This window comes from Macadamia integrifolia, chromosome 2 (assembly GCF_013358625.1).
Source record: "Macadamia integrifolia cultivar HAES 741 chromosome 2, SCU_Mint_v3, whole genome shotgun sequence".
Lineage (NCBI taxonomy): Eukaryota > Viridiplantae > Streptophyta > Magnoliopsida > Proteales > Proteaceae > Macadamia > Macadamia integrifolia.
In genome coordinates this window covers 2,282,519-2,308,131 of record NC_056558.1, presented here as the reverse complement: position 1 = coordinate 2,308,131, position 25,613 = coordinate 2,282,519, and the positions used below count along the sequence as shown (strand labels likewise).

Genomic DNA, 25,613 nt, shown 5'->3' with positions numbered 1-25,613 from the left:
TCAGCAAAGAACCCTTTATATAGCTTCTGAATTTACCTAACACACCAACTCAGCTCAGTGAAAAAGGACAAATTACAAAAAAAGTACAGTTCAAAGGGAAGCCTCTGTGTTCAAAGGATGATAAATTTGACTGAGTTAGGAGCTTCTTTAATCTGTCACTTCTTGCTAGCTAGATAGATCCGCCGCCTGCAAGCTAAGCAAGAGGAATAAAGTATCGCCCATTAAAGCTTTTGTGTAAGGCCAATAATTTCGAAGGCTAAAGTCTTGAAGGTAAGAATGTAACTTTGAAAACGTGTCCCCTTAGCAGCGCTCTCTCTCTCTCTCTCTCTCTCTCTCTCTCGTCTCTACGGTGTCGCTTTATTTACTTTTCCGAAGGTGGTGTCCCCTTAACACCTAAGTCTCTCTCTCTCTCCCCCCCGCAGTGTCGCTTTATATACTTTCCAGAAGTTGGAAAAAGAAGCATTAATATTTATTAGAGTTGAATCGATCCTCCGCAATTTGATTTGCATGGGCATTGTTGAAAAATGAGGTGACATCTGTGAATGTACGAGGAGAGAGAGAGAGAGAGAGAGAGAGAGAGAGAGAGAGCATAAGCATGCATGACCCGCTGCTAATTTCCTATCACTTTTGTCCTTCACTCACCAAATTTGTACATTTTTCATCAAAGCAATACCTAAGAACCCGTAACAAAATTTGACATTTTAATAGGTCTTGTGGAGATTAAAGAAATGAGTAACTTCATACATTTCATATCATCCATAGCTTTCTTTAATCTCATCCTCTATTTTGGGTAATCTTAAAACTTCATGACATCATAATACATTATTCCATTTTGTAACTTTCTTATGTTCCACACTATAACCAAATGGAAAGGTTTTCCTCTATTGTAATCATGAGTGAAGGAAAACCACGATATGATCGACATTATTATTCTCCCTACAAGTTAAAAATCTGAAATACCATTTTCTTACTTATGACACTCAGCCCAACCCCTATTAATGCTCATAGTGGAATAACTCCTTCACCGTGGATGAAATAAAAACATCCCTTCCCTTGATGAAACATATAGAAGCTCGAAATTTAAGGGGGAAGGGGGTAAAGTGTAAAAAAACTTAAAAATGGGTGTTATTGTCAAGTCCAGATTACATTTGTTTAGATTAGATCCTCTTCACTTTGAGATGATTAAAAAAGGACTAGCAAGACACAAAACACAGGAAAGATAATTGATTAAACTCATTGTCATTGAGACAGAGAAAGAGAGAGAGGGGTATGAAAGGAAATAGCTTTACGTCTCTTGATGCGAAGGCCCGAAGACCAACAGGCCCTAATGATTCACTTTGCCTTTGTCGGTTCTAATCCACCTTTAAAAAATGTGAATGGGGTCACATAGTACTGGCGGCTTTTTTCTTGCTCCCGGACACATAATTGGAGTTGGATCGTTTTGTACCATAATTTTAGATATCGGGATCGAATCGGCTATATCGTCTGATTAATATTGATACCTGATCAAAATCATTTGCGTGGTATCATAATAGGTTTGAATGAATATGCTTTATAACTTGGAGAAAGAAATGCCAACATCAATCGCAATCAACACGGCATGAGTTTCAATCTATATGGACCCTTTTGGTTACTGATCCTTTGGGCTTATGAACATTTTCTGCCATTGGCTCTAAGCCCTAACTCTGGAGAAGAGATATTGCAAGACGAAAGATATGGTGATGTGAAAGGACCTCGAAAGAGCATAGGTTGGTATTTCAAGATCGTCAACAGTAAAGAATATATTGCTTCATATCGGTGGTGATGGATATTAATGCTGATATAACCTTATTCTATACTGGATTTTTTCCTTAAATAAAAAATTTGGTTCGGATAAAGTTGACCCACGACCCGGGTTAATTACCTAGGACGTAGGATGACTCCAGAGTCCCTGACCCATTCCGGATTCGTTAGGAATTGACCAATCACCTAACATAATCCCAACTTTCTGTGGTGTAGAATTCAGTGTGCATCATCATATCTAGGGTAGGTATTATCTTTATCTTACTTTTCTTCCTCCAAGGATTAATTTCTACTAAATTTGGCAGCAAGTGCAGCTCAAATGCTTTACGTCTCACATTTGCCAAGCCATGTTACTCTTAAAAATAAATGTAGTCATGGTGGGCTATTTTCTAATAGTAGATTATTCCTATTTGGCTTTTCTAGTTATATATGTGATACAATTCACCGACACAAGGCAAAGTGTTTCAGGTTTCAACAGGGATGAGTTGTATTAAGCAATCATTTTTATTAATTTCCTGCTAATCACTATAACTCCTTTAAGGGGAGAGGAGGGTTCCTTAAAAAAATGCAGTGGGCCTCGGGAATAGCATGTGAGTTCAAATTATATGCAGTGAGCGATGAGGTACTGTGAATATCCAATGGTTGGGAGGATTAAGCCATGCACCCCAATCGTTGGATGCTCAATGCGCCTCATCGCCTCACAGTAGACGATTTTGATGCTCAACATCATGGAGGTTAATAAGAATATTAATAGAAACATCAACACCGGTGAGATTTCTACCTTTCTTGAGAAGTGGAGTGATCATTTCATCTCCCATTGTGCCTTTTAAGCTTCTTCCCCTCCCGCCTCCGTTTAATTAGAACAAAGGTTGAAAAGTATGAGGGGTGACATGTTATGCAAGTTGGAAAGGTACTAACCCAAAAACATTTTTCTTAGAAAAAAAAGGATGGAAAGGATGGTGATAACCTGGTTATTAAGGCTCTCTAGTATCATTTTTCTTTTTTATTTTTGTTCACAAAAATAGTTTTGACTGCATTTGATATCATTTATGGCGCTTGTTTCTATTTTAAAAAAATTGATAAAACACAAAAGCCAAAAAGAAATCATAAGTCATTTATGTGTTTTGGCCAAAAGTGATTTTCAGTTATTGTTGCACTGAACTTTAATGAACACGTGCTTAAAGTCTCAATATGGAAGGGTAAAATAATCATTTGCTTTGTAATTAGAAATCCAAACCTCTTGCCCTTTCTTCTTCAATCCAAAATGGAGAAATAAAGTTATAAAAAAGATGGGTGAAGAGAATCTCTACATCCATTTCTTCAAAAATCCTTTTTGCACATAGAAGTACCAAATTCTCTCATAAAAAACCATTTTTCTTAAGCAGTTACCAAACCATTTTCATGCTTTGATAAAAAATAATTTTCATTACTGATTTTTGTTAAATAAGTAAAAATAAAAAAGGAAAATGAAACCAAAAAAGGCCTAGGCTACTAAGATCTAGTGCTTTTATTATAAACCTAGCTTTCTCACAAAGTAGGGCATGGTTTTTTATTCTTAGGAAACAAAAGGCGGGGTAGGGATTGGAGAAAGTAAAAGAAAGAATAGAAATCCCCAGGATTAGGGTCTCAATCTTTTTTGTAAAGGTAGTAGTGGTTTCTAGTGTCTACGTACCTTATCTTAACTAATGATTGAATGCATTAAAAAAAAAAAAAAAAAAGAAAAAAAAAACCCTCAATCCACCAAAGAGAAATTACATGTCACTTTATAATTCAAGATCATTACCCCGGGGAAGAGCGTTCAGGTTTAATCCTCACCTGTACTCCACTGTTGACCTGAACTTGCATGCAAGATTGTATATAATACAACTAATACAATTCCATTGGAAGCAGAACCAAATCACCAGCTCCATAGCACAGGGCCATATCCCATACCAACTGGACATTGCCATAAATCAACAGTTACCAATGGTTAAAAAGTAGTCGACCAGGCTATGCAAAGCATGAAATTGACATCATCATCATGCAGCCGTCTTCGTCTTCGTCTTCCGATAAAAAAATCATTCCATGAAACCTGAACTGGGTCAGAACGCAAACAATCTATTCTGAGTACAGAAATGAAAATCATAATCTAAGCAACATTTGAGTTGATAGTAAAAATCATCATGACCAATGTAACAACCAAATTTTAAAATGTAATTGCAACATTGTCAAATGCACAATTGAACTTCCCAATTCTAGCTTCTGCGGCAACGTTACCAATCAAATTTGACAGTCCGAACTTTGTCTCATTGTATGATCAAAATCATAACCCTCCTACAACTGATCCTACTTTTCAACCCAAAAGTACCATACATTGTGTGGTTGACCATGAGCAACCTGAATTCAGTTATATCCAGTAAAATCCACGACGAAAAGCAATTGGGAAATACTGAGAAAAGGTAAGATCTGCACCCTCTAATCCATTGGCAAGTTAATTACTACCACCAAAATTTTTCCTTGGGCCTGATTTACCGCTTGCCACGATGTCCAGGGCCAGATCTTGGACCAGGATACCGAGCAAACTGCATCCGCAGGAAGGGAGAATCTGGGTCATGATCGTCCATGTTATAACCTGCACAAGACATCCAGGAGCAAAGTTAGCATCTGTTGAAGCTCCCAAAAAAGTAAAACAAAACTTGCCATAGAGCCCTCCCACATCCCATCCCCCCAAGGAGGGAGAGAGAGAGTTGGGGTCCCTAGAAAAGGAGAAAATCTTCACATCAAACCAAGCACAAGCTCCCCTCCAAACCCTCACCACCAACCAGATGCACAAAATGCACCCCAACAACATAAGCAAATTAGATTCCAGTTACAAATGATATTACAGTGGAAATGACCCTCGCACCATATGCACCAACCCCATTGGGTAAATCAAACCGTGGCTTAAGATGATGAGCTGAATAAATACCTTGCAAGGCATTCAAACAAGTTGCAGCACAAGCTGGACTTGCAAAATCTACAAAACAGAGTATAAGAGGGTCCCCACCTTGCTGCATGATATAAACAGAGGGTTTAGTAAAAGAAGAAATTCAGTTCTAAGAGCCAACAGGGAAAAAAGGTAATGGAAACAAAACTGGCTAGACCAGCCAAACTCCAAAAGTGAAAATAGAAGTTTATATTGAATGAGTCACTTACATGCTTAGGTTCTTTGTTCACAAGTCTCACTTCCTTGTAACCCAAGAAAGGGCGAAATATATCTAGAGATGTGGTAAAGGAAAAATAACAAGCCAAATCCTTCCAAATTTAAAACATCAAAACCCTGAGAATAATAAGAAAAATTTATATTAAATTCATTGGCATTGTACCAGCAGTTTTAAAGGATACGGGCTACTTCCCTACGTGTGCTATCAGGGGGAAGTCCCTCCACAAACAAAGTGTTGGAAGCATCTGGAGGCAGAGGCGGTGGCATTTCACGGCCTGGTCTAGCCATTGTGTCCATTGGATGCTGACTACCTAAACCCATAACTCGACCATTGGCTGCTAGATCTGGACCAACACCTGGACCACCTACCATACCACCGGGCTCCCCAATGGGAAGACGAGACATTCCTCCACCAGCCCCATAGCCCCTTCCTAACCCAGCTCCACCACTGAAGTTACTGGCTTCTCCAGAACTGAATGAAGAAGGTTTCTGCAAAAGCATTGTGATGAACATTTTAGCACATAGACAGATAGACGTTTCCCTAAACAACATGAGCATCACATCGGTCTGAACAGGATACCGCGCCCTGGAGATAACGGTCATATGCTGATCCAATTGTTTTTGTGTCTTTTACAGCATGAGGCCCACCACGATCATCATCATGTGGCAAATAATTAAGCATCTCATGACCCATAGGTGGCATAGAGGCTCGGAGATCTGCAGATGTTGAAGATATAAAGATGAACTTTTCAACTACAACATAAATTTTTAGATTGTACCATGGAACACAGTAGCGAAAAGAAAGAACTAAAATATCAAGCATTTGAGATTATTTGTAGCAAATGTAGCATCTCTGTTCATCCCTTTTGAGACTTCATCGGAAAACTAAGCTCTTAAACTTTTGAAGTTTCAATTATTTCACAACAGGAATAAAATCACGACATACGAGAAAAATACCTAAGAGACCAAAGGTTTTTCACCCATATCAAAATGGGGACTGGCTGTCAGGGCAGTTCATGGTAGCGCCAACGCCCATCCAAAACAATAATAAGAAAAAGAGGGGTCTGTGATTTTATATGACATCCTCAACCTTATCAATCTCTTCTGATCAGGTGTCATGTCCATAGACAATAAAAACCTTCCGTTATAAGGTGTTAGGCAGAGATACCAAAGAAAGTAATACTCATTAACGACCAATTTATCCATCTGATTTGCTCAAGAGAATTTACAATCCTCACTTAGTCTCTTCGGACTCAAAAGTTATTTACACATGTGATTAGTACATTTTATGGGGTGATCACGCAACCCTATTCAAGAGACTAGAAAAGGTGGAATCCAGGATATTCAGCAATTCCATGATTGGATTTTGGTAGGGAATTTAGATGAAGTGCAAAAGTAGAATTTTCAGTAGAGGACTAACAGCTTTCCATTTTGTGGATTGCCAATGGCATAACGCAAGCACATTATGTAACCATTAAAAGAGCTCAATCCCTTAAAATGGTGAGTTCAAGAGAAAAGGGACAGCCATTTCAAAGTGGTATGACAGATGGATATAGAAATAGATCTCCCCTAAAGCAAACCCTGATCTAACCCAAACTAATTCTAAATAATCCTATGATAAACAAAATGGGAGTATGGGAACTTTTTACCTTTTTATTTTTTATTTTTTTGGGGGGAGGGGGCGTTGTCTCAGAAGTATCCTCTGATCAAAATATCTAATCATATGAAAGCTGAGAACCCAGGAAGGAAAGCTAAAGACCTTTCTCAGGGAGTTCAAACATCCAGTCAAAAAAAACTCCTACCCTATAAAGGCTAGATGGATATAACTCATCGAAGCACAGTATCCTATAGTTGACAAAGATCAATATTCATGGATTGCTAACCTCATACAATATTTGAAGAGACTGATAGTAGCAATTTATATTAAAACCATACTTAACTCTGCAATATCCTAACATATCCAAATTTTAAAACACTATATCCCAACGTTTCCATCACAGGCCCTGTCAAGCTATAATTAACTCAAGAACATCCAAAATGCATCCACCTGTGCCCTCCATAGGAGTAGCAAACTATTAGGCTAATCCACTGTATAAACAGAAGTTTCCATGTGTGTATGTGGTGTGCAGAAGGGAGAGAGAGACAGGGAGGAAGGGGTGAGCCAGAAAGATTCACAGAATAGAAGTGATGCTATTTTGAAATTTGAACCATAAAACCCCCTTATGAACCAAATATATATATATATATATATATGCAACAACCTAAATTAGAACTAAAGTTATGTCATTGACAATTAAAAACAGGAAGATTACCAATATCAAGGGGTGTGAATTGGGCCAGACCATCAGATAATGAGCTAAAAACTGAATATCAGGCCTGGCATCAGGCTCAGCACCATTCATCAATTGCCCAACCCAGCCAGGCCATACAAGAACGTTAAATGCAGATGGAAATAAAGATATTGTAATCTTTGATGGCCCTATAAATGCTTTATAGGACTGTTCATGTTATAACAAGGTTGTTTAAAATTTTTATATATATAAAAAAGAGGTACATTTTTTGAAACAGTTATAAGAGCAATGACGGCAAATACACTGATTTTTTTTTTGGGGGGGGGGGGGGGTAAAATGAAATGTCCACGGTTGAGAAAAGTATTAAAGAAAAATTAGAAGGAAGATTAACAATAAATGAAATATTTACTGCACTGAAACTTAAGTAAGGATATCCATAGGAATTTAGTAAGTAGATGAGCAGTTTTAAAATTCAGAGTACTAGGCATTTCCATAATAATGTTTGAACTACATCTAATCTTAAATCAAATAGTGATCTCATTCAAGTAAGAATCAAAGAAAAATGAAGATAACTTTCAATGATGAACCATTTCTTCTTTTTCTATTTCATTTCATTGAAGGAGATGGACAAGAAAAATAAATAAAAATGTGAAGACCAAAAAGAGAGATAATATAAAAGAAAATAAAATATGCATTCATTATTAGGGAAATGAAAAGTTATATAAAAATATAGTGCAAAAGACTCAAGAAAGATTCTTGGAGACAAAACTCATTGTTATAAGGTAGAGGATAGATCAAGTATAGAGGCCCAACTAAGAAAATTTGGGTCCATGGTCATAAGCTTAAACGAATCAGATCAAAGATTTAAAACAAATGCGGGGGCACGCAAGACTGCAAGAGCCATTATAGATTATCTCAAAAGGCAATGTTTAAATTCAAGAGAGGCAATGAGTTAGAATGGGCTGGATGCCTTATTAGTCAAGGCATCCATAAAATAGGTATGGTTTAGGACCTTTCAGCTGTTCAGCATATGCTACTACTTATTGTTTACAGATACCTTAACAAAGTTATGCTAATATTTAGTCTACTTAATTGTAATATAGAGTATAAACTAAAGGGAAGAGTCATTCGCCCATCAATTTATAATCTTTCAACATTCATCAAAACATACATAAAAGCAAAAGAATGTGTTCATTTTTCTAATTATTGTGACTTTAGGACTTAGATCCACCATAAAAGCATACAACAACATCCAAGCCCGGACATCCTGGACTACCCATCATGAACCCCTGGTTGCACACGAAGCAAGCCGTTGGCGCCTACATAACTGGTGGCATGCTTACCAAGCCATCCTGGCAAGCTCTTCCGGTTTGATTAGTACTACATCCATAAGACCACTCGACCGATCTCATCTATCCTGCGCGGTTCCACCCCTTAGTGGGAGCTGCTCTATTTCTCTCAAAAGAGAATCCCTAGGAAGGTCGATCAAAGAAAGGTAGCTTGCTTCTCTCTTGGACTGATGGCGGCTTATATAGTGGTCGGCCTTCCTACCAGAATGCCTCCTTAGTCGAAGAGCCAAGCCAGCGTAGGCAAGGTATATCCTTGTGCGAGAATAGATCCCTCCCTCTGGACAAAGGGGCATAGAAACGACTGAACCAAGCATCTTTCCATCAGCTAGGTTAGGGAAAGATAGGAGTACTCCTGGGATCGAGATCTCTTTGCCAGCAGATCCATGGGTGGAAGATGGCAGAGTCCACCACATAAAGAAAGCCCCTCCTTTATTTGTTTTATCAGTGGGACCCAAACAATTGACTCTCTCTTACTGACTCTTGTATTACTATGACGATCTACGTTCATGGATTACATAGCTGACCGGTTATATATAACCTTCCTCCTTCTAGTGGGCTTCGCACCTTTGCATTTTTAGGAAAGCAGCATTAATACACCTTCAGATGAAGAAGGTTCCTCTTGAACTCAGCTAACGAAAAAAGGAACTCACTTCACTAAAGGTTTCAACTCATTAGTCAGAGGTATAACGAAGCTAGTAGTATAGTAAGAGAATCAAGAAAATTCAGTACTTGCTAGCCCAGTAATCTCATATATCCCCTTCTTGGACTGAGTAAGGATCGGGAAGCAAGGCTTCCGAGTGTAAGTAAGTGAGCCAAGCTAGGAGTTCGCCTTTGAGTTCTAGTTGTGAGTTTCAGTCTATAGGAATAGGGAAGCCTGATAGAAATAGATAATTAGTAGTTCCATCATTTGATTTGAATTAGGCTTCTAAGCCCTCATTCCATTGCGAATTGAGATTCATTCTTCTCCTTGGGATGCGGGATCGGAGTTCGGTATATACTTTTGGAAGGGATCGAAGGCATTCCTCAGCAAACCTAACGATTGGACTGGGGGAGGCAATGTTCCCATTGAAGTACTTGGGATCAGTAGAATTCTAAAACTACGAAACCAAATGGTTTCACACCGGGGGAACAACATCTGGAGCAACGACCCCAACAGTTTGGAAGATATCTTGAGAAAAGGTTTTAGCACCGATGTATCCTATATGTACTCAAGTGGGCTCCCCAGGGGAATGAGAAAAAGTGGGAAGTAGAGCTGCTACCCAAGAGTTGCTAGTTGCATGCTTCACTCATGGCTTGCGTAGTGCTTACACACTTCACTTGCAGCTTCCTCTCTACTGGTCTTTGGAGGGCAATTCATCTTGTACAATTCAAACGGAAAGTAATCTCATGAATAAGAAAAAGGATCGTCGCTAAGTGGCAAAGAGCATTAGTTGCCAATGACTTCTATTCATCGGTTCGAATCCTGCTTGCGGTATGTATGTAATACAGATTATTATAAATATTCCACCAATTGATTGGAGACTTAATTATTGGTATATCGATCGGTCCAGGACAGATTGAAATTGGAGCCGGTTCGATAGGAAGCTTTTGAAAATGCAATGCACCCAAATAAATAAGGAACGAGCTGAATATAGAGGTTAAACGAGCATCCCACACCCGAAAGGTGACCCTACAACTGCATGGACTGGGTCATACCGAGATTGAATGAGAACCATTCAAATTTCACCGAAAGCAGTGAAGAGAAAAACCACCCCTGTGTGAGTGGCTCCAAGAAGGTAAGAGCAGTCGAACTCAGAACCACACGGTTCCTAAGGCGAAGGTCCCTTGCCAACTCGGCTACCCCTTGGGGTTAAATAAATAAATAAATAAGGAAATTAAACGCCAAAATAACGCCTGCCTAGATCAAAACCTGACCATGGTATCCAAAGCGACACCTAGATGAAGCTTAGGCCAACCAATATAAGGGGCCAAGTTGTCAAGAAACAAAGAAAGTGCAGGACTTGCCCATTCTAAAGGTCTAGGTGAGGCAATGGGCAAGGCCTTGAGAACTATGATGATCTCCAAAACAATATAGCCCGCCCCTTCACTTTGCCATATTTTTCTGCAACCCAGAATAGGATGCAAATTCATGTAGAATACCCAAGACAGCTGAGATAGAACTGCGGTTGGCCTTCACAAAGATCATTAGTTCATCCGGAAATATCAAATGAGTTAATTGCAAATACTTGCCACGAGGAAATAATTGCATCCTTCCCTCCTACTCCAGTTTGCCCATCAGCACCTAGAAGAAGGATCCGTTTGCCTAATTCCTCTGCCAATTTCAAAGAAGGGGGGGATTTTAACAGTATGGGTTGCTCAAGCCACTCGCCAGACTCTGAACCCGACTATAAAATTCCTTTCTTTCAATACTCCTAGGTTCAAAAGCTCGTTTTTATGGGAATTCAGTAGAAAACCTTTTCGAACAGAAGGGAAAACGCATAAACAAGCCACAGAGTCATAAAAAGAAATGACTAGAAAAAGATCAAACAAAGCAAGGGGGAAATTTCACTAAACCAATGCGGAAAAATTTACAGAAGGCTACAACATGCCCCAAAATCCACGCTTAAGCAAGACGAACTTACCGTAATCAGCCCGAGGGCGTTTGGGCATAGGCGGTTGTCGATTCCAATAGGCATCCGCCATGGCAGCAGCAGCGACAGAGTGAAATGAAAAGGGAAGTCAAGGCAAAGAACCAGAGAAATCCCTCTCAGAAAAACAGAGATTCGAAAGCAAAATGAAATAAAACCCTTCTATGGATTTCGAAGTTGATACCCTAGCTAATTTTTTTTTCCTTTTCTTCACTTCTCTTTTGTTTTTCTCTCCTTATACTTTCCCAAGGTTTGATCGCCACGTTGAACGTTCCCGCTACTGAGTTTACTTTGCCTGGGTCAGTGAGTCTAGTACTGAGTTTACTCCCCCTGGAATGGCCAAAATGCTCTTCTGACGTTTCGCCTCCAATTCCTTTTTCTCCATATTGCAAAGATTTTAACTAACGTCTCTTTTCCAAAAAAAAAAAAAAAAAACCTAACGTTTCCTTTGGGAAAAGCTCTTTTTTGGGTAAATCTTTGGGAAAAACTCAGATCGCCCTTTGTTGTTTGCTTTCCAATTTCACCATTGGACATTTGGATGATTAGTGCATCTTATTTGTTCAGCGTGGCATCCGATGGCTGGAGGATTTGGACACACAACCCAATACATGGGAAGTCATTCCAGGTCCTCCTAACCATTGAATGCATGTTGGGCCCTTTCTATGGACACCAACAACTTCAAATTTGAACCAATGAAAAAAAATATATGTTTTTCTTCACCCATATTGAAGAGAGATTCAAAGAATAATGTTAAGGGTATCATGGATCTTATAAAAAAGGGCAGAGAGGAATAATGACTACCAATGGTAGAGTGAAGTTAAACTCTTGCATTAGGGTAAAGAGAAATTTTAGCCATTGGGATTCTTTATTTCCTCACATCCCTCATCCCTGTATGAAGTTCAAAATGTCCTTGGCACTATTTCTAAAAACTCATCCAACCATTTAGAACCTATGGATTAAGAGATTCTCTCTTCACTGTAATTGAAGGAAAATTCGAAAAAAAAAAAAAAAAAAAACTCTTATATTGTAAAAATATCAAGTTTTCCTTCACTCAAGGTGAAGAGAGAATCTTTCAAGCCACAAGATAGGACCATTTGATTGCATTAAAAGAGGGTATTTCGGTCTCTCAATAAGAAGGACAAGAGTTGATGATGAGACTTACTAGTGTCAAATCATGGTGGATGAAGAGATTCTCTTTTAACCTTTCGCCATGGTAATGTATTTGCCAAAATGTAATTTCAAAGTGTTTATGAAAAAAAAAATTGAATAGAAATGTTCTACTGCCAAGTGAAAAATTAAGACAGAAGAAAAATGGAAATTTCCTCCTCACGTTGGTGACGCTAAACTATAAAGTTGTTTTTACGGCTTTATTTATTGAGGAGTGGGGGTTGATCAAATTTCAAAGTAAAGCCAATAGAAATGTCTATTATAAGGTTGCATCCTAATACATAGGAGAAGTGAGGCGCAATACAATGATGCCATATGAGCTGACATGGACTTCGGAGAACATCAAGAAACCCTTGTGGCTCTCTTGGTTGTTTTGACATGTGGATTGATTCATGAGGTAATTTTGAGTACTACATAAGATGCAGCATCCGTTGGATTGGTCATATACTCATATCTCTAATTTGGAGGCCTAGACCAGCTACATGGTTGATGCATAGGGCTTCTTGTCAAACTGCAATTGATAAAGGACGCTTCTTTGTGGGGTCATACATCCTTGTATGAATTAATGGGACCCCTGTTAGACAGAAAGCATCAACTTCCCCACACAGGCTCTACATGTTGCAGGATTGCAGAATAGTCCCTCATCATTGCATTGCTCCAAGAGTCTGTAGGAATGGAGATGATCACATTCATCCTTACAATAACAGAGCTTATAATTTGATTAAAAATAAAAAAAAATAAAAAAAATTAATGAGTACTCACTTGCTTGAAATGAGAATTAAGCAAAGCAGACATATATGCATGCATAGTTTGTGCTTTTATACATAAGCATACTTTCAAGGATGTGCTTGCTCTAATTTACGAGGTCAAAGATTGCCAAAGTTGTTGTTCTCTGATATCTTGCATCTGTAGAGGTAATAATGCAAAAAATAGGTGCAAATCTTTAGCTTGCTAAAAATTTTCAAGTAAAGAATTGTACCTCTGAAGTTGATCATGACTGCCAAGACATTTTGTCTACTTCCGTCGTACATGGCACCAGTTCTTTTCCAGTTCCCAAGATATGATGCTCATAATGGTGACAGGATTATGGAGCTTGTAAATAGGTTGATTTATGGATTTCTGTACATTGCTTTTCTTGAGTATAGAAGGAACAATATACAAGTAGCTACCGTCCTTTGCTAGCAGCATGCTCCTTTAGATCCATTGGATCCAATCTTGAGCATTTAAATTTGCTGAGTTTAGCCCAAACTGCAAAGAACATCACGTATCATATATATGCCCTTCTCTCAGCCAAATAATTCTTGGTTTCTAATGCAACTGTGTCAATGTGTACAAAAAGACAGATGAGAAAAGAGGGAAAAAAAGATTGGCTTATTAGCTGTATCAATTCAACATCTCATATTTCTCTGCATTATATCTGCAATACGTACTGCATTTTTTGCAGGTGGAATCTTTCTCCTCCTATGAGTTCTACCAGGATAATCTCTTGAGAGAATGGAAGGAAGGGAGAACAATTTTGGTAGTCCATCCCCCACTAGTCCCTTATTGAGGAAACCAGCCTGCTCGTAAGAAATAGTATTGCAAGTTTTTCTTTATTTGGAAAATTCACAGGTTTGCAATGCCCTCTGTCAGTGTTTCAGTTTCAGTAATGCTGCTGCTCTGCTGTATGGCCAGCAGTTTTAGTATCCCCATGATCTCATGTGAAAATGGTTTTGAATGATCCCCTGCTATAAATTCTTGAACTACATTGTTGACTTCAATTAGGCTACACCCAGGGGGTTTCTTCGTTCTCCTATTTCTTATAAGCTTGCGCATCCTTGAGACATCATCCCACCTCCCCAACTCTGCATAAATATTTGAAAGTAGGACATAGTTCCCTGGATCATCCGGTTCAAGTACTATAAGGTTCTCCATTGCAATCACAGCAATCTCAAGATTGCCATGAGTTCTGCAAGAACTGAGTAAAGATCCCCAAATGGTTGAATCTGGTGCAACTGACATTTTCTTGATGAACTCAAGGGCCTGATCAAGGGATCCAGAACGACCAAGAAGATCCACCATACATCCATAATGTTCAACTCCTGGATCAATATGATAATCCATTCTCATTGAATCAAAGTACCACAATCCTTCAGTTAGGAAGCCAGCATGGGCGCAAGCAGATAAAAGGCCTAGAAAGGTAATACTGTTTGGTGCTACTTGATCTCTTTTCATTTCTGCAAACAGTTCAATTGCTTCAAGAGCCTTCCCATGATTAGCAAGCCCTCCAATCATTGTACTCCAAGATATCACATCTCTGTAGGACATCTTAGAAAACAAATGGGAAGCTTCATCTATGCTTCCACATTTTGCATACATTTCAATCAGAGCATTACATATGAAAGTGTTCTTCAAAAGCCCATTTTTGTCGGCATAAGCATGAATCCATTTCCCCAGCTCCAGAGCTCCAAGCTGTGCACAAGCTGGCAAAATGGAAACAATGCTGATCTCATCAGGTTTTATGCCTACAAACTGCATCTGACGGAAAACATCCAATGCATCAGTATAGCAGCCAATCCAGGTGTACCCAGAAATCAACGTTGTCCAAGAGATAATTGTCTTATCTGCCATGGAATCAAAGATCGACCTTGCCCTTTTCAGCTGTCCTAATCTGGCATATCCTGAAATAATAGTGTTCCACGAGATTGTATCTCTCTCTGTCATTTTCTCGAATACTCTGTGAGCATTAGACATACTAGCACATTTTGTATACATATCCATAAGTGAGTTTTCTATCACAGAATTCAAAGCTAAACCACATTTGAAGACATGTCCATGGATCTGCTTACCAAGATCGAGAAGTAGGAGCCCTGCACAAGCTTTTATTAAAATGGGGAATGTGAACCTGTCTGGAAAAACAGTATTTTTCCTCTGTCGGCCCCTGGTCATTTGCTTGTAAATGATGAGAGCTTTTTCATGAAAGTGGTTATTGGTATAAGCTCTTATCAATGCGTTATAGAGAAATATATTCGGCTCCACTACTTGCTTGAACAACAGATAAGCATATTCTATTTCACCTTTGACATTACAAAAATCGACCATCTTTGTCACTAGGAAGTTACTTTGTGATAGAGAGTACCTAAGCATTCGGGCATGAATCTTTTTCAATTCTTTCATACTGAGACATTTTCGTAAAATGGGTAAAAATTGATCCTCCAGTTCTCGAATCATCAAGGCACCAATCTTCGTTTCCATCAATAGCAGAACTGCAGAGTCACAATGCTCAACAGAGACTTATCCAAGGATTTGATGCTTCAATGAGGGTGAGCTTTCGACCTGATCCAATCAATTTACAAGCTTCAAGTATGCATAATTTCCACGTAAAAGAAAACTGAATCGGAGATCCAGGAAGGTTCGGATGAAACAAAAACCCAGTCTTTCATTAAATAGGATATCATGTGAAACAGTGGAAGTCCAACAGTATATGGTAATTGCAATCCAGAAATTAAACCAAACCCCTTCAAGAGACAAGAGTTCGAACTATGAAACTTGAGGTTTCAAGATTAACCCACGATTCAGCAGAAGCTCAATTGAAAATATAGGGGTTCTAACACAAAGAAAGGGAAAGGAAGTGAAGGAACATACAGTGGTCGGGACGCATAAGTGTGGGCAATGCCTGGCGAAGATGCGGAAGAGGTTGCAGACTTTCAAACTCGTCCACCATGGCTGCGAACAGTCGTGGACATCAGAGATATCGCTAGAGAGTAGAGATCCTCATGTATAAGTAGAGAGCTTAGCGTAAATTAATTTACAGCAAATTAGCAGTAACTGGTTGAATCCTGTAACGTTATGAAGCGCAACGCTTCTCCAATCTTGTTGTAAAAACTAGTTTGGTGACATGGAAATTGTAACCATACTTTTCACCTAGCGGGATCCCCTCGCCACTGCTATCAGTCCCATTTGATTGGAACAGGGAGGATTGTTATTACAGTAGAGAGTCTAAGATGTTATAGAAGTCCAATCATTTTTTTTTTAAAAGGCGAGCACATAGATCTTAGGAGTCCAATCAAAAAGTCAACGGCTATGGGTGAACGAATTCTTCCTATCATTTCAACAACAAAAAAAAAAAAAAAAAAAGGTTCAACCTTATGCCAACTTAATGGGTCATGCTACATAGATCCGTGCAGAATGAAACAAGGAAATGTAGCTAAAGTCCAACAAAATAGGAGAAATGAAAGTAAAAACGAAAAGCACAACCCAACAAGTCATTCTATATTGTCCCGTACAAGAGCACTCAACTGAGAATTTTGGGCATTATAAGTAACCCAATACACTACCAAGTACCGACATAACATCCTTATCTTGTACTTCAAAAATTACAGTCATTTTTACAAGATAAACAGAAATATTCAGTAACACCCGAAATAACTCCCATGGCCATCCTTCATGGTTCCCTTGAGTCAGCCATATTGCTGGATCCATGTCGCTTAGCAACACTTCTACTCTGTTGCTCCCATGCTCCAATGCTTGTTGCAACCCTTGCATGATGAGGAAGGCCTTCGGTGCCAATACCTGTCCTGTAACACCACAACTAAGCAGAAAATTTTAAGGCGATTTTTCTTTGATCATAGATCTTACTTCTACTCAATGCTCTGAGTCACCACCAGAAGGTTTCTCAGCTCATTATCCTTTGAAACACTTCCAACAATCCGGAGGATCAAATTGCAGTTGCTCTTTTTCCATGCAGGTGAAAGAGATGATTTACTAAGTGCAGTTTCCACTCAATAAGATAAATTTTGGCATTTGGAATGCAATTATTCTAGATTATAATTGTATGATTGTCATGGGTCTTGTTCAAGTTCAATACATAAAAATGGCTTTATCAGGTTTGAGAATCCTCCTGTTGTTCCCCAAACGGAAAAAAAAAAAAAAAAATGTGAAGTTACCAAAAAAATTAATTACAGATACAAATGAAAAAGATAATTTACACAATGAATCCTAAACTGCCCCAATACAACAATCTTTCAATTTGAAGACTTCAATCATGCGAAGCAAAAACACCCATTTGAAATGTCACCAATAATCACCACAGGAGCAAACCCCATCTTCAAATCTATGAAACCTATTTGCATCTCTCACTAGAAATACCTTCTTCAATAACTTTGACAAACCCTTGATGAACTCATGACAATCTCCACAGACCCTCAAGTTCTTGAAGATCCTAACAATATTTTCATTCTCCAACCCACCACACATCAAACCTAAACCAATTGCCAACTTCTCGCTGTGAAATCTCAAGCTCTCCTCCTTTGACTCCTCTTCCACATCATGCAATGCAAACCTCACATCATATGCATAACCCATCTCTTCTTTCATCCTTCTCTCCATCTTCTTCAATACCTTATGAATTCTGTCCGTAAGTGGGTGCCTGTCATCTCCACCATAAAAGTAGTGCATCACCTTGTCGATCTCAATCCAACTACACCCAGCTTCTTTCTTCAACCCCTTTACCTTCATCAACTTCCTCACTCTCTCATACTCCTTCCATTCACCAACCTCGACATAGAGGTTAGACATCATTACATGGTTCACCGGGTTATCACAATCCAATCTCAAAAGGACTTCTCCCACTTCTCTACCAATGTCCAAGTCTTTGTGTAGCCTACAGGCACTTAGCAATGTCTGCAATATTCCGACACTTGGTTCAAATGGCATGGTCTTTATGAGATTGCGAGCTTCTTCCAAATGTCCAGCTCGACCAAGGAGGTCAACCATGCAAGCATAATGCTCTATTTTAGGTTCACATTGATGGTCTTTGCAGAGTCTTGAGAAGTACTTATGACTGTCTTCAATTAGACCAGCATGGCTACAGGCAGAGAGCACAGCCAAGTAAGTCACTTCATCAGGTTCAATATTCTCCAGCTGCATTTCTTCAAAGAGACAAATTGCATTTTTGCCAGAACCATGCTTTCCATAGCCAGTGATCATAACTGTCCAAGAAACCACATTTTTAATGGGAATTTCATTGAAACGTTTTTCTGCATCTTCTATCAATCCACACTTGACGTACATATCAACCACTGAATTGGCTACTGAGACATCTAAGCCAGATAGGACTTTAACAGTGTATGAATGTATCTGCTTCCCTTGTTCTACAAGGGCAAAATCAGCAAAGGCACTCATCATGCTAGAAAGAACAAACCCATCAGCTTCAGCCCCTGTTTCCATGAATTTCCTAAACAAGTCCATGGCCTCTTGTAGACCACCCTCTTGAGCATAGCCTATAATCATTGTAGTCCACAAAATTACATTTTTTGGCTCAATCCGATCAAAAAGTTTTCTTGCTTCATGTAGGCACCTGCATTTTACATACAAGTCAATGAGTACACTTGCCATAATCCTATGAAGTGCAATAGGAAAACCCCTTGTGATTAAGGAAGCATGAATTTGGCCCCCCTCTTTAATCGCTCCAAGGCCACTGCACGATTTTAGAACACTCGAATAAGAAAACTCATCAGGTGTTTCTCCATGTTTTTGCATTTTCTTAAACAAAAGCAGAGACTTACCATCGCATCCCGTATGAGTGTACCCAGCAATCATCGCATTCCAACTAATGAGATTTCTAACAGACATTAGATTGAACATCTGGGTTGCTTTCTCGATCTTTCCGCATTTCGAGTACATATCAATAATTGAGTTCCCAACAACTGGGACAAATTGAAACCCAGTTTTGACACACACAACATGAATCTGCATTCCATTTTGAGGAACACCCAGAATACCACACGCTTTTAGATTACTTGACAGAGTGAACTCATTAGGCCTAACACCAGAAGAACCCATTCGACAGAAGAGTAACAATGATGCCTCCGCATTGCCCTGACCCAAGAAACCGCCCATGAGAGCAGTCCACGAGACAACATTTCTTTCACGCATTTTATCAAACACAGCAGAAGCCATTTCTGGCCTACAGCATTTTCCATACATATCAATGAGAAAATTGTTTATAATAAGATCAAGATCCAAACCCATTCTCAGTATGGCCGTGTGGATTTGCAGTCCCTGATCGAGTAATCCATACTTACTACAGTCCCGAAGAAGCTTCACAAATCTCTGTCGCTCTGTCATTTACGGAACGACGGAAACCACAAACCAACGGGTAGAGCTCTACCATAGCAAAAGATCAATTTAACACGTGTCTTTTTGGTAGAAGTTAACACGTGTCAGTTTATGTTTTATAGACAACTGTTTCGGTATGCGAAACTGGACTTTAGTAGAACCATAGTTGAAACCAAAAAGTTACACCGGGGAGATGGCTCCCGCGAAGAAGAGCAAAGCGAAGAACACAAAAGCTGTCTCTTCTCAGTCTGCGGCTGAAACTTCAAAATTTCCTTCTTGTGTTCGTTTAGTTCCTCCGAATTCTGTGGGAATAACAATCCATGCCAAACCAGGCTCCAAAATTGCCACAATTACCGGTTTGTTTTCCTTTCTCATCCTAATTTTTATTTGCCTTCTGTTCTATTCGAAAGGAGAATTGATTTGAGTAATTTGAATATTTTCACCGAACCAGATTTCAATGACGAGGCTGTAGGCGTGCAGATAGATGCACCTGCAAGGGACGGTGAGGCTAACGCTGCTCTGATCGATTACATAAGCTCCGTGAGTCCTTCCTCTTCAGATACTTCTTTATGATCTTGGCTAGTTTTCCTGAATTGTTGATTTCTGTTTGGGATGATTCGCGAGGATAGTTGATATTAAAAGTGTGAAAATCGATAAAACAAAAATTTACTGATCATTGGTCTAAGTTATACGAAGTTACAGAGACATGTCACCAGGATAGATAATTCCCACTTGGGGCCGATGATTTTTTGTTGTTTAAATAGCTTCACAATTGTTTACCCAACCCTCCCGTGCGTGGGGAGAAAAATTTCTTTCACTAGGCTGGGAGGTTCACCACTCCATCCTAGGTTTCACAAACCCCTATAGGGTTTTAGTACCTTCCCAAATTATCCTCCTGATACCACTGTGGCCTTAGGGAAAATCGGTCCAAAAACAAGAAAAAAAACCTGCACTATTACTTAAAATCCTGGGTTAAGCTGAACAATGTTATGCTTATTCCAATTATTAATTAGAAAAGGATAAATTCTACTTCTTCCCTCACGTTTGGACTACTCAATTCAAAACGTAGAAGTATGTAGAAATATGTGATTACGGAACAAATGTCTGATATCTTGGCCCTGTTTTATGAGCTAAAAGTTTCAGTCATGGACATAGTGTGTTGGATCCCACATCAGCTGTGAGTGGGATCCCCATTCCGTTCATGTAACTGGTAGTACTTCCACTTAATAGTCTGGTCTCTTGAGATGGAAATCTAACATGGTACTAGAGCAGGTTTTGATCATGGTGCAGGTCCCAATCCCACCTTCGTGCGTCTCTTACATTGGATTTTCAGATTGCATCAGAGGGGTTTGGGTTTTCCTTTTTCTTTTTTATGGCCCTGACCCTGCCTTCTCATGTATGACAATGAATCCCATTACTACATCATCTATCATACCATGCAATGTCTTTCATGCATTGTTCAAAGAATTGGTTTGGAATCAACCAACCCCAATTCAGATAATTCTCTATTTCCAAACCCTTTATTTGAATCGTATTGGAATGTGCACAAATCTTCATTTTTTATTTTATTATTTTTTTTTTCTCTTTTTTTTTCTACTTTTAGTAATTGAAATAGTAGAAATCATTGAAGCTTGCGTCTAGTAGCTAGGATCAGCAAGACTCTTGAATAGAAAAATCTAAAAAATCACAGACCTCTGGAAATCTTTCTTTCTCCCAATTCCATTTTCTTGCGTTCCAGCCAATTCAAATCCAATTTAAATCGGAATCAATGGAGGCCAATTCCATGTTTGATTCCGGCTTTTTAAACCTTGATTTCTTTTTTTCCTTTTTCTGTTTTTTCTACTTTTAGTAGGTGAAATAGTAGAAATCATTGAAGCTTGCCTCTAGTAGCTAGATCTACAAGACTTTTGAATAGAAAAATCTAAAAAATCACAGACCTCTGGAAATCTTTCTTTCTCCCAATTCCATTTTCTAGGTTTCCAGCCAATTCAAATCGGAATCAATGGAGGCCAATCCCATGTTTGATTCTGGCTTTTTAAACCTTGATTTCTTTTTTTCCTTTTGCTGTTTTTTCTACTTTTAGTAAGTGAAATAGTAGAAATCATTGAAGCTTGCCTCTAGTAGCTAGATCTACAAGACTTTTGAATAGAAAAATCTAAAAAATCACAGACCTCTGGAAATCTTTCTTTCTCCCAAGTCCATTTTCTAGGGTTCCAGCCAATTCAAATCCAATCGGAATCAATGGAGGCCAATCCCATGTTTGATTCCAGCTTTTTAAACCTTGATTTCTTTTTTTAGGAGCCATTGTTTGTCCATATTTTTCTACTCCACTTTGTCCATGTACCCCATGTGACCATCACCATGTGGAACACTATTATGCTGGTACCCTTTAATTATATATGGCTTTCAACCTTGTAATTTGTAATGTGGCTTGTAAGAGTGTAGGAGTATGTCTGAAAAGTGAATTAGGAAGTAACCTTTATAAATAGTTTGATTGTTGCAATGTGGCTGTTAATGGCATTAAAGAGATGAGTGTGTTGCTGGAAGCAAGTTGGAGGCTTGTAAGAGAAGATTGGGGGGGGGGGGTTGCCGAAAATGAACTCCATCAACATGCTAAAAATGGATTGACCTTTGGGGGAAGCTTTAAAAGAACATGCATTAATGAAGTTCTCATCATGAATCGGGTGGTGGGGTGTGAGGGTGTGAGTTTGTGCATGTGTGTGTGACAGTATTTCTGTAACATACTCAAATATTTGGATCTGATCTAAATTTCTATTTTTCTCACTAAAAAAAATTTAATAATGAAATGCTGAGGGTAAGCCAATACCCAAAAGAGAACATTTTTCAGACTCCCCTGATGTGGAACCCATCAAATGGTAGTTTGAATATCTTTCAATGTGTGCCCCATGGAGATCTGTGTGTAACATTCGGGAAAACAGCTAACGTAGCAAATAAATTCAAATTTCTTGTCAATCATATGTGAAATCTACAATTTTTTCTTCTGCTGGACTTGATACTGGCTGCATTACTTACTCATCCAGTCCTACCCCTTCTGAAAGAGGGATTCCGAAATGTTCAATTGATGAACTTTCAACATTCTTTTTAGCTATTCAGGAAGAAGTGGACAAAGGTCTGCAGGCGAATACCAAACTTCTTCTTGTGACTCTTCTGTATCACTGAGCTGAATCCTTCAACATAATCATGTTATAAACTTCCACACCTTCATTAACATTCAATTCTTTCACCTGCGGATGAGCACTTTGGATGTTTGTCTCCTCCTCCATCACCTCTGATCTCGCCTTCGTGCCTTCTCACCCTCCTGGCGGTCCCCTACTGCTTCCTTCACTCCTCCGACCTCATCTGCTACCACCATCATCGCCAACTTGTTTTATGCTTTACTACCGCCGCTGCTGCTATCAATGCCACTACTGCTTCCAGTCAGTTGTAGCATTGAGTGAATTAGTGATTACAATATTGCGTACCTTCTTCCAGTTATCAGATCCAATCAAGCGTGCATCATCTTCTTCATCATAATCGGCATCTTCATGTTTTCCATCATCATAAATGCAATTTCCGCCGTCGATCTTCCATTTCTTGAAGGGCTTATTACTGTTTCTGTAGTCTGATGAGGCAGACATAGCAGTAGAATCAGAGATTGGTGAGCCACGTTGCCCTCTGTCCAAGTTTGGCTTGGTGAAGAGTCAACACCACCACCGCCACAGCCTCCAAAAATTACTTTATGTGGGAGCTTCGGTAGCAACTTCAGCTTATTCTCTTTCTTATCCTTTTTGTTTTTGTCTTCGTCATCCTCATAGAAGTCATTGTGGTAGGTAGGTTTTCAGTGAAGGAGAATGTGGTGCAGCTCAAGTTGGGTCGCTTCTCAAGCATACTCTGCCGGAGGTTGGCATGGTGGAATCCTCAATGCACGAGTCTTACAGTTTGTTTTAGTTTTATCGGGGCTAATCAGTTTGGATCTGGTGGTCTACTGAGTCAAGACCAAGCTAGATTGATCAAAACATTTTTACAATAGCCCAAACCAAAACCGAACCACCTAATTATGGTTCAGTCAGTTCTGGTTTTAATCAGTCTGTTTCGATGTTCTGGTTCAACATTGACACCCTTACTAGTGATTCTTCCAATTGCTTTTGACTGCCAAACTATTTTTTCTGATTATTATTTGGTCTCCTTAGATTTTAGCTTTGCTTTAACATCTGCACCCACTTATGGAAAAAAATGCCATGTTTTTATTTTTGTTTTCAGGTCATAGGGGTGAAGAAAAGGCAAGTGTCTGTAGGTTCTGGCTCCAAATCAAGGGATAAGGTTGTACTTGTAGAGGAGGTAAATCTACAAACAGTATTTGATGCTCTGAACAGAGTTTGCAAGTTCCATTGATCAAGAGATTTGGGAACTGAGGTCTCCGCCTCAAGTCTAATTATGTGATCTAAAGCTTGTTGATTATTTTACGTAGCGACAGAAATTAAAGTATGAAGGTTCTACAGTTTTTCCCCGTCCCCCCCCTCCTCTGTACTTTTTTCTCTGCATCAAGGAAAATCGAACAGAGTAAAATCTGTTTTCATGCTGATTTCTGGACAGTGTCAGAGACAATTTTCTTCCTATTCACTTCATAATTGTAATTTGAACGTTTACCTGATAATCCTTTTTTAGTTACAAATTATAGGCTAATGCTTTCTTGAACTACATTTCATGGATTTCCAAGTTGTAGCCTTTTCATACATGAATTGATGGTATCTCATATTACTGCTTGCCTGTACCCTTGGATAGTGTTAGTATTTTGGATTTTGTGGCTTTAAGATGATTCTATTTGAGCCTTTTGTATTTGCACTTGATCCATGTTTCATGGAAGTTGATTTGTTTTAGCATTCTTCATGAGATGTGTAATCAAGAAACTCCAAGATTTTTTTTTTTTTTTCCTGCGATGCGGCACCAACATGTGACAAGCTAATGGAAAGTTGACTGAGATGGTCCTGTCATGTGAGTGAATAACTGAATACCATTGATTTCACTGGTGAGGGGTGATACCATGTACCTTGAAGGCATTTAGGAGGATAAGGTGAAGGCCAAAAGGTGACTTGGTTGACGGAGTGAGAAAGATGAGTGCTAATGATAACTGTAGATGTAGCCTTTGGACAAAGAGGAACAGGGAAAACTAGGAATAGCATTGGGTAGGTTCTGTAAGGTTTCGGCTTATCCTGTCAGACCATTGCCCTTACTTAGTTTACCTTGGGGATTATGGGATAGAGAGAGCTAATCTACCACGGTAGGAATAAAGGGTAAAAATTTTGAGAGGCCATTGTAAATCCAGTAATAGGTTTAGGTTACAATCTATTTCAATCACATTGTTTCTGATGTAGGTAAGAAGCAAAATACTAAGACCAAAATATAACGAGAATGAACATGGAAATTTTATGGTATAAATCTGACTACTCATTTTCTAAGCAAGCCCATGAGGAAATGGGCATCCACAAATGGTTGAACTATTCTTGTTTAAATTAGCAAACTCGAAATACAGAACTATATGTCTGTATGGTAATTACTACATAAATTTCATTTTTTTATTTCAAGACTTATTGATAGATGGTCTATTTTGACTGGTCAAATTTGTTTGTATATACATGTGGTTCATGAATATGAACAGAGGGATGATTGGATCTGTACTTTGTTAGCTCCTGAAGTGCATATATATATGGAAATAACAACTAATGTATATAAATTCTCCATAAAATATCCATTCATTCTTCTGGTTCATGAACATGAACATAAGGATGATTTGCTTCTGATACTTTGTTAGTTCCTGAAGTGCATATGTAAGGAAATAACAACTAATATATATGAATTCCCCATAAAATAACCATTCATTCTTCTGGCAGCAATATAATTTATATATTCATTGTTTTGTACAGAAAGCAGACACAGAGAAATGTTTTGGGAATCCTCATCCTGCATTATACTTAAATAAATAATTAATTTATAAATTACCATTGCAGCATCACCAAAAAAAAAAAAAAGAAGGATATTTGATCGATTAATCAATCAAAACCCTTATATATATATATATATATATATAAAATCCCAAAAACAACAACAACAACAACAATAA

At 38.7% G+C, this 25,613-nt stretch overlaps 4 protein-coding genes across 8 annotated transcripts; 1 reads left to right on the top strand and 3 right to left on the bottom strand.

The window, feature by feature from the left end:
- Positions 1-3,897: 3,897 nt before the first annotated feature.
- On the bottom strand, positions 3,898-11,578 carry LOC122072234 (RNA-binding protein 1-like). Its single transcript, XM_042636813.1, has 6 exons — positions 11,225-11,578; positions 5,544-5,680; positions 5,146-5,452; positions 4,957-5,018; positions 4,730-4,811; positions 3,898-4,393 (listed from the first exon to the last, which is right to left on the bottom strand). Exons 1-6 carry the CDS (start codon positions 11,283-11,285, stop codon positions 4,290-4,292), a joined length of 753 nt encoding a protein of 250 aa, XP_042492747.1. The 5' UTR covers positions 11,286-11,578; the 3' UTR covers positions 3,898-4,289.
- A 993-nt stretch (positions 11,579-12,571) lies between these two features.
- On the bottom strand, positions 12,572-16,364 carry LOC122058155 (pentatricopeptide repeat-containing protein At2g20540). Of its 5 annotated transcripts, none has more exons than XM_042620689.1 (4): positions 16,022-16,364; positions 13,377-15,712; positions 13,160-13,303; positions 12,572-13,062 (listed from the first exon to the last, which is right to left on the bottom strand). In XM_042620689.1, exon 2 carries the CDS (start codon positions 15,629-15,631, stop codon positions 14,003-14,005), a length of 1,629 nt encoding a protein of 542 aa, XP_042476623.1. In that variant the 5' UTR covers positions 15,632-15,712; positions 16,022-16,364; the 3' UTR covers positions 12,572-13,062; positions 13,160-13,303; positions 13,377-14,002. The 5 variants fall into 5 exon arrangements, with proteins under 5 accessions (XP_042476623.1, XP_042476632.1, XP_042476640.1 ...); XM_042620698.1 differs by having other exon boundaries at positions 13,160-13,714; positions 13,828-15,712; XM_042620706.1 differs by having other exon boundaries at positions 13,160-13,645; positions 13,828-15,712.
- Positions 16,365-16,670: 306 nt separating this feature from the next.
- Positions 16,671-19,650, bottom strand: LOC122072185 (putative pentatricopeptide repeat-containing protein At3g15130). The gene has a single exon (XM_042636755.1). The coding sequence runs from the start codon at positions 19,502-19,504 to the stop codon at positions 17,450-17,452; it is 2,055 nt and encodes a 684-aa protein (XP_042492689.1). The 5' UTR covers positions 19,505-19,650; the 3' UTR covers positions 16,671-17,449.
- Positions 19,636-24,193, top strand: LOC122072186 (UPF0235 protein C15orf40 homolog). The gene is made up of 3 exons (XM_042636756.1): positions 19,636-19,851; positions 19,947-20,035; positions 23,756-24,193. Exons 1-3 carry the CDS (start codon positions 19,689-19,691, stop codon positions 23,885-23,887), a joined length of 384 nt encoding a protein of 127 aa, XP_042492690.1. The 5' UTR covers positions 19,636-19,688; the 3' UTR covers positions 23,888-24,193.
- The last annotated feature ends 1,420 nt before the right edge of the window (positions 24,194-25,613 follow it).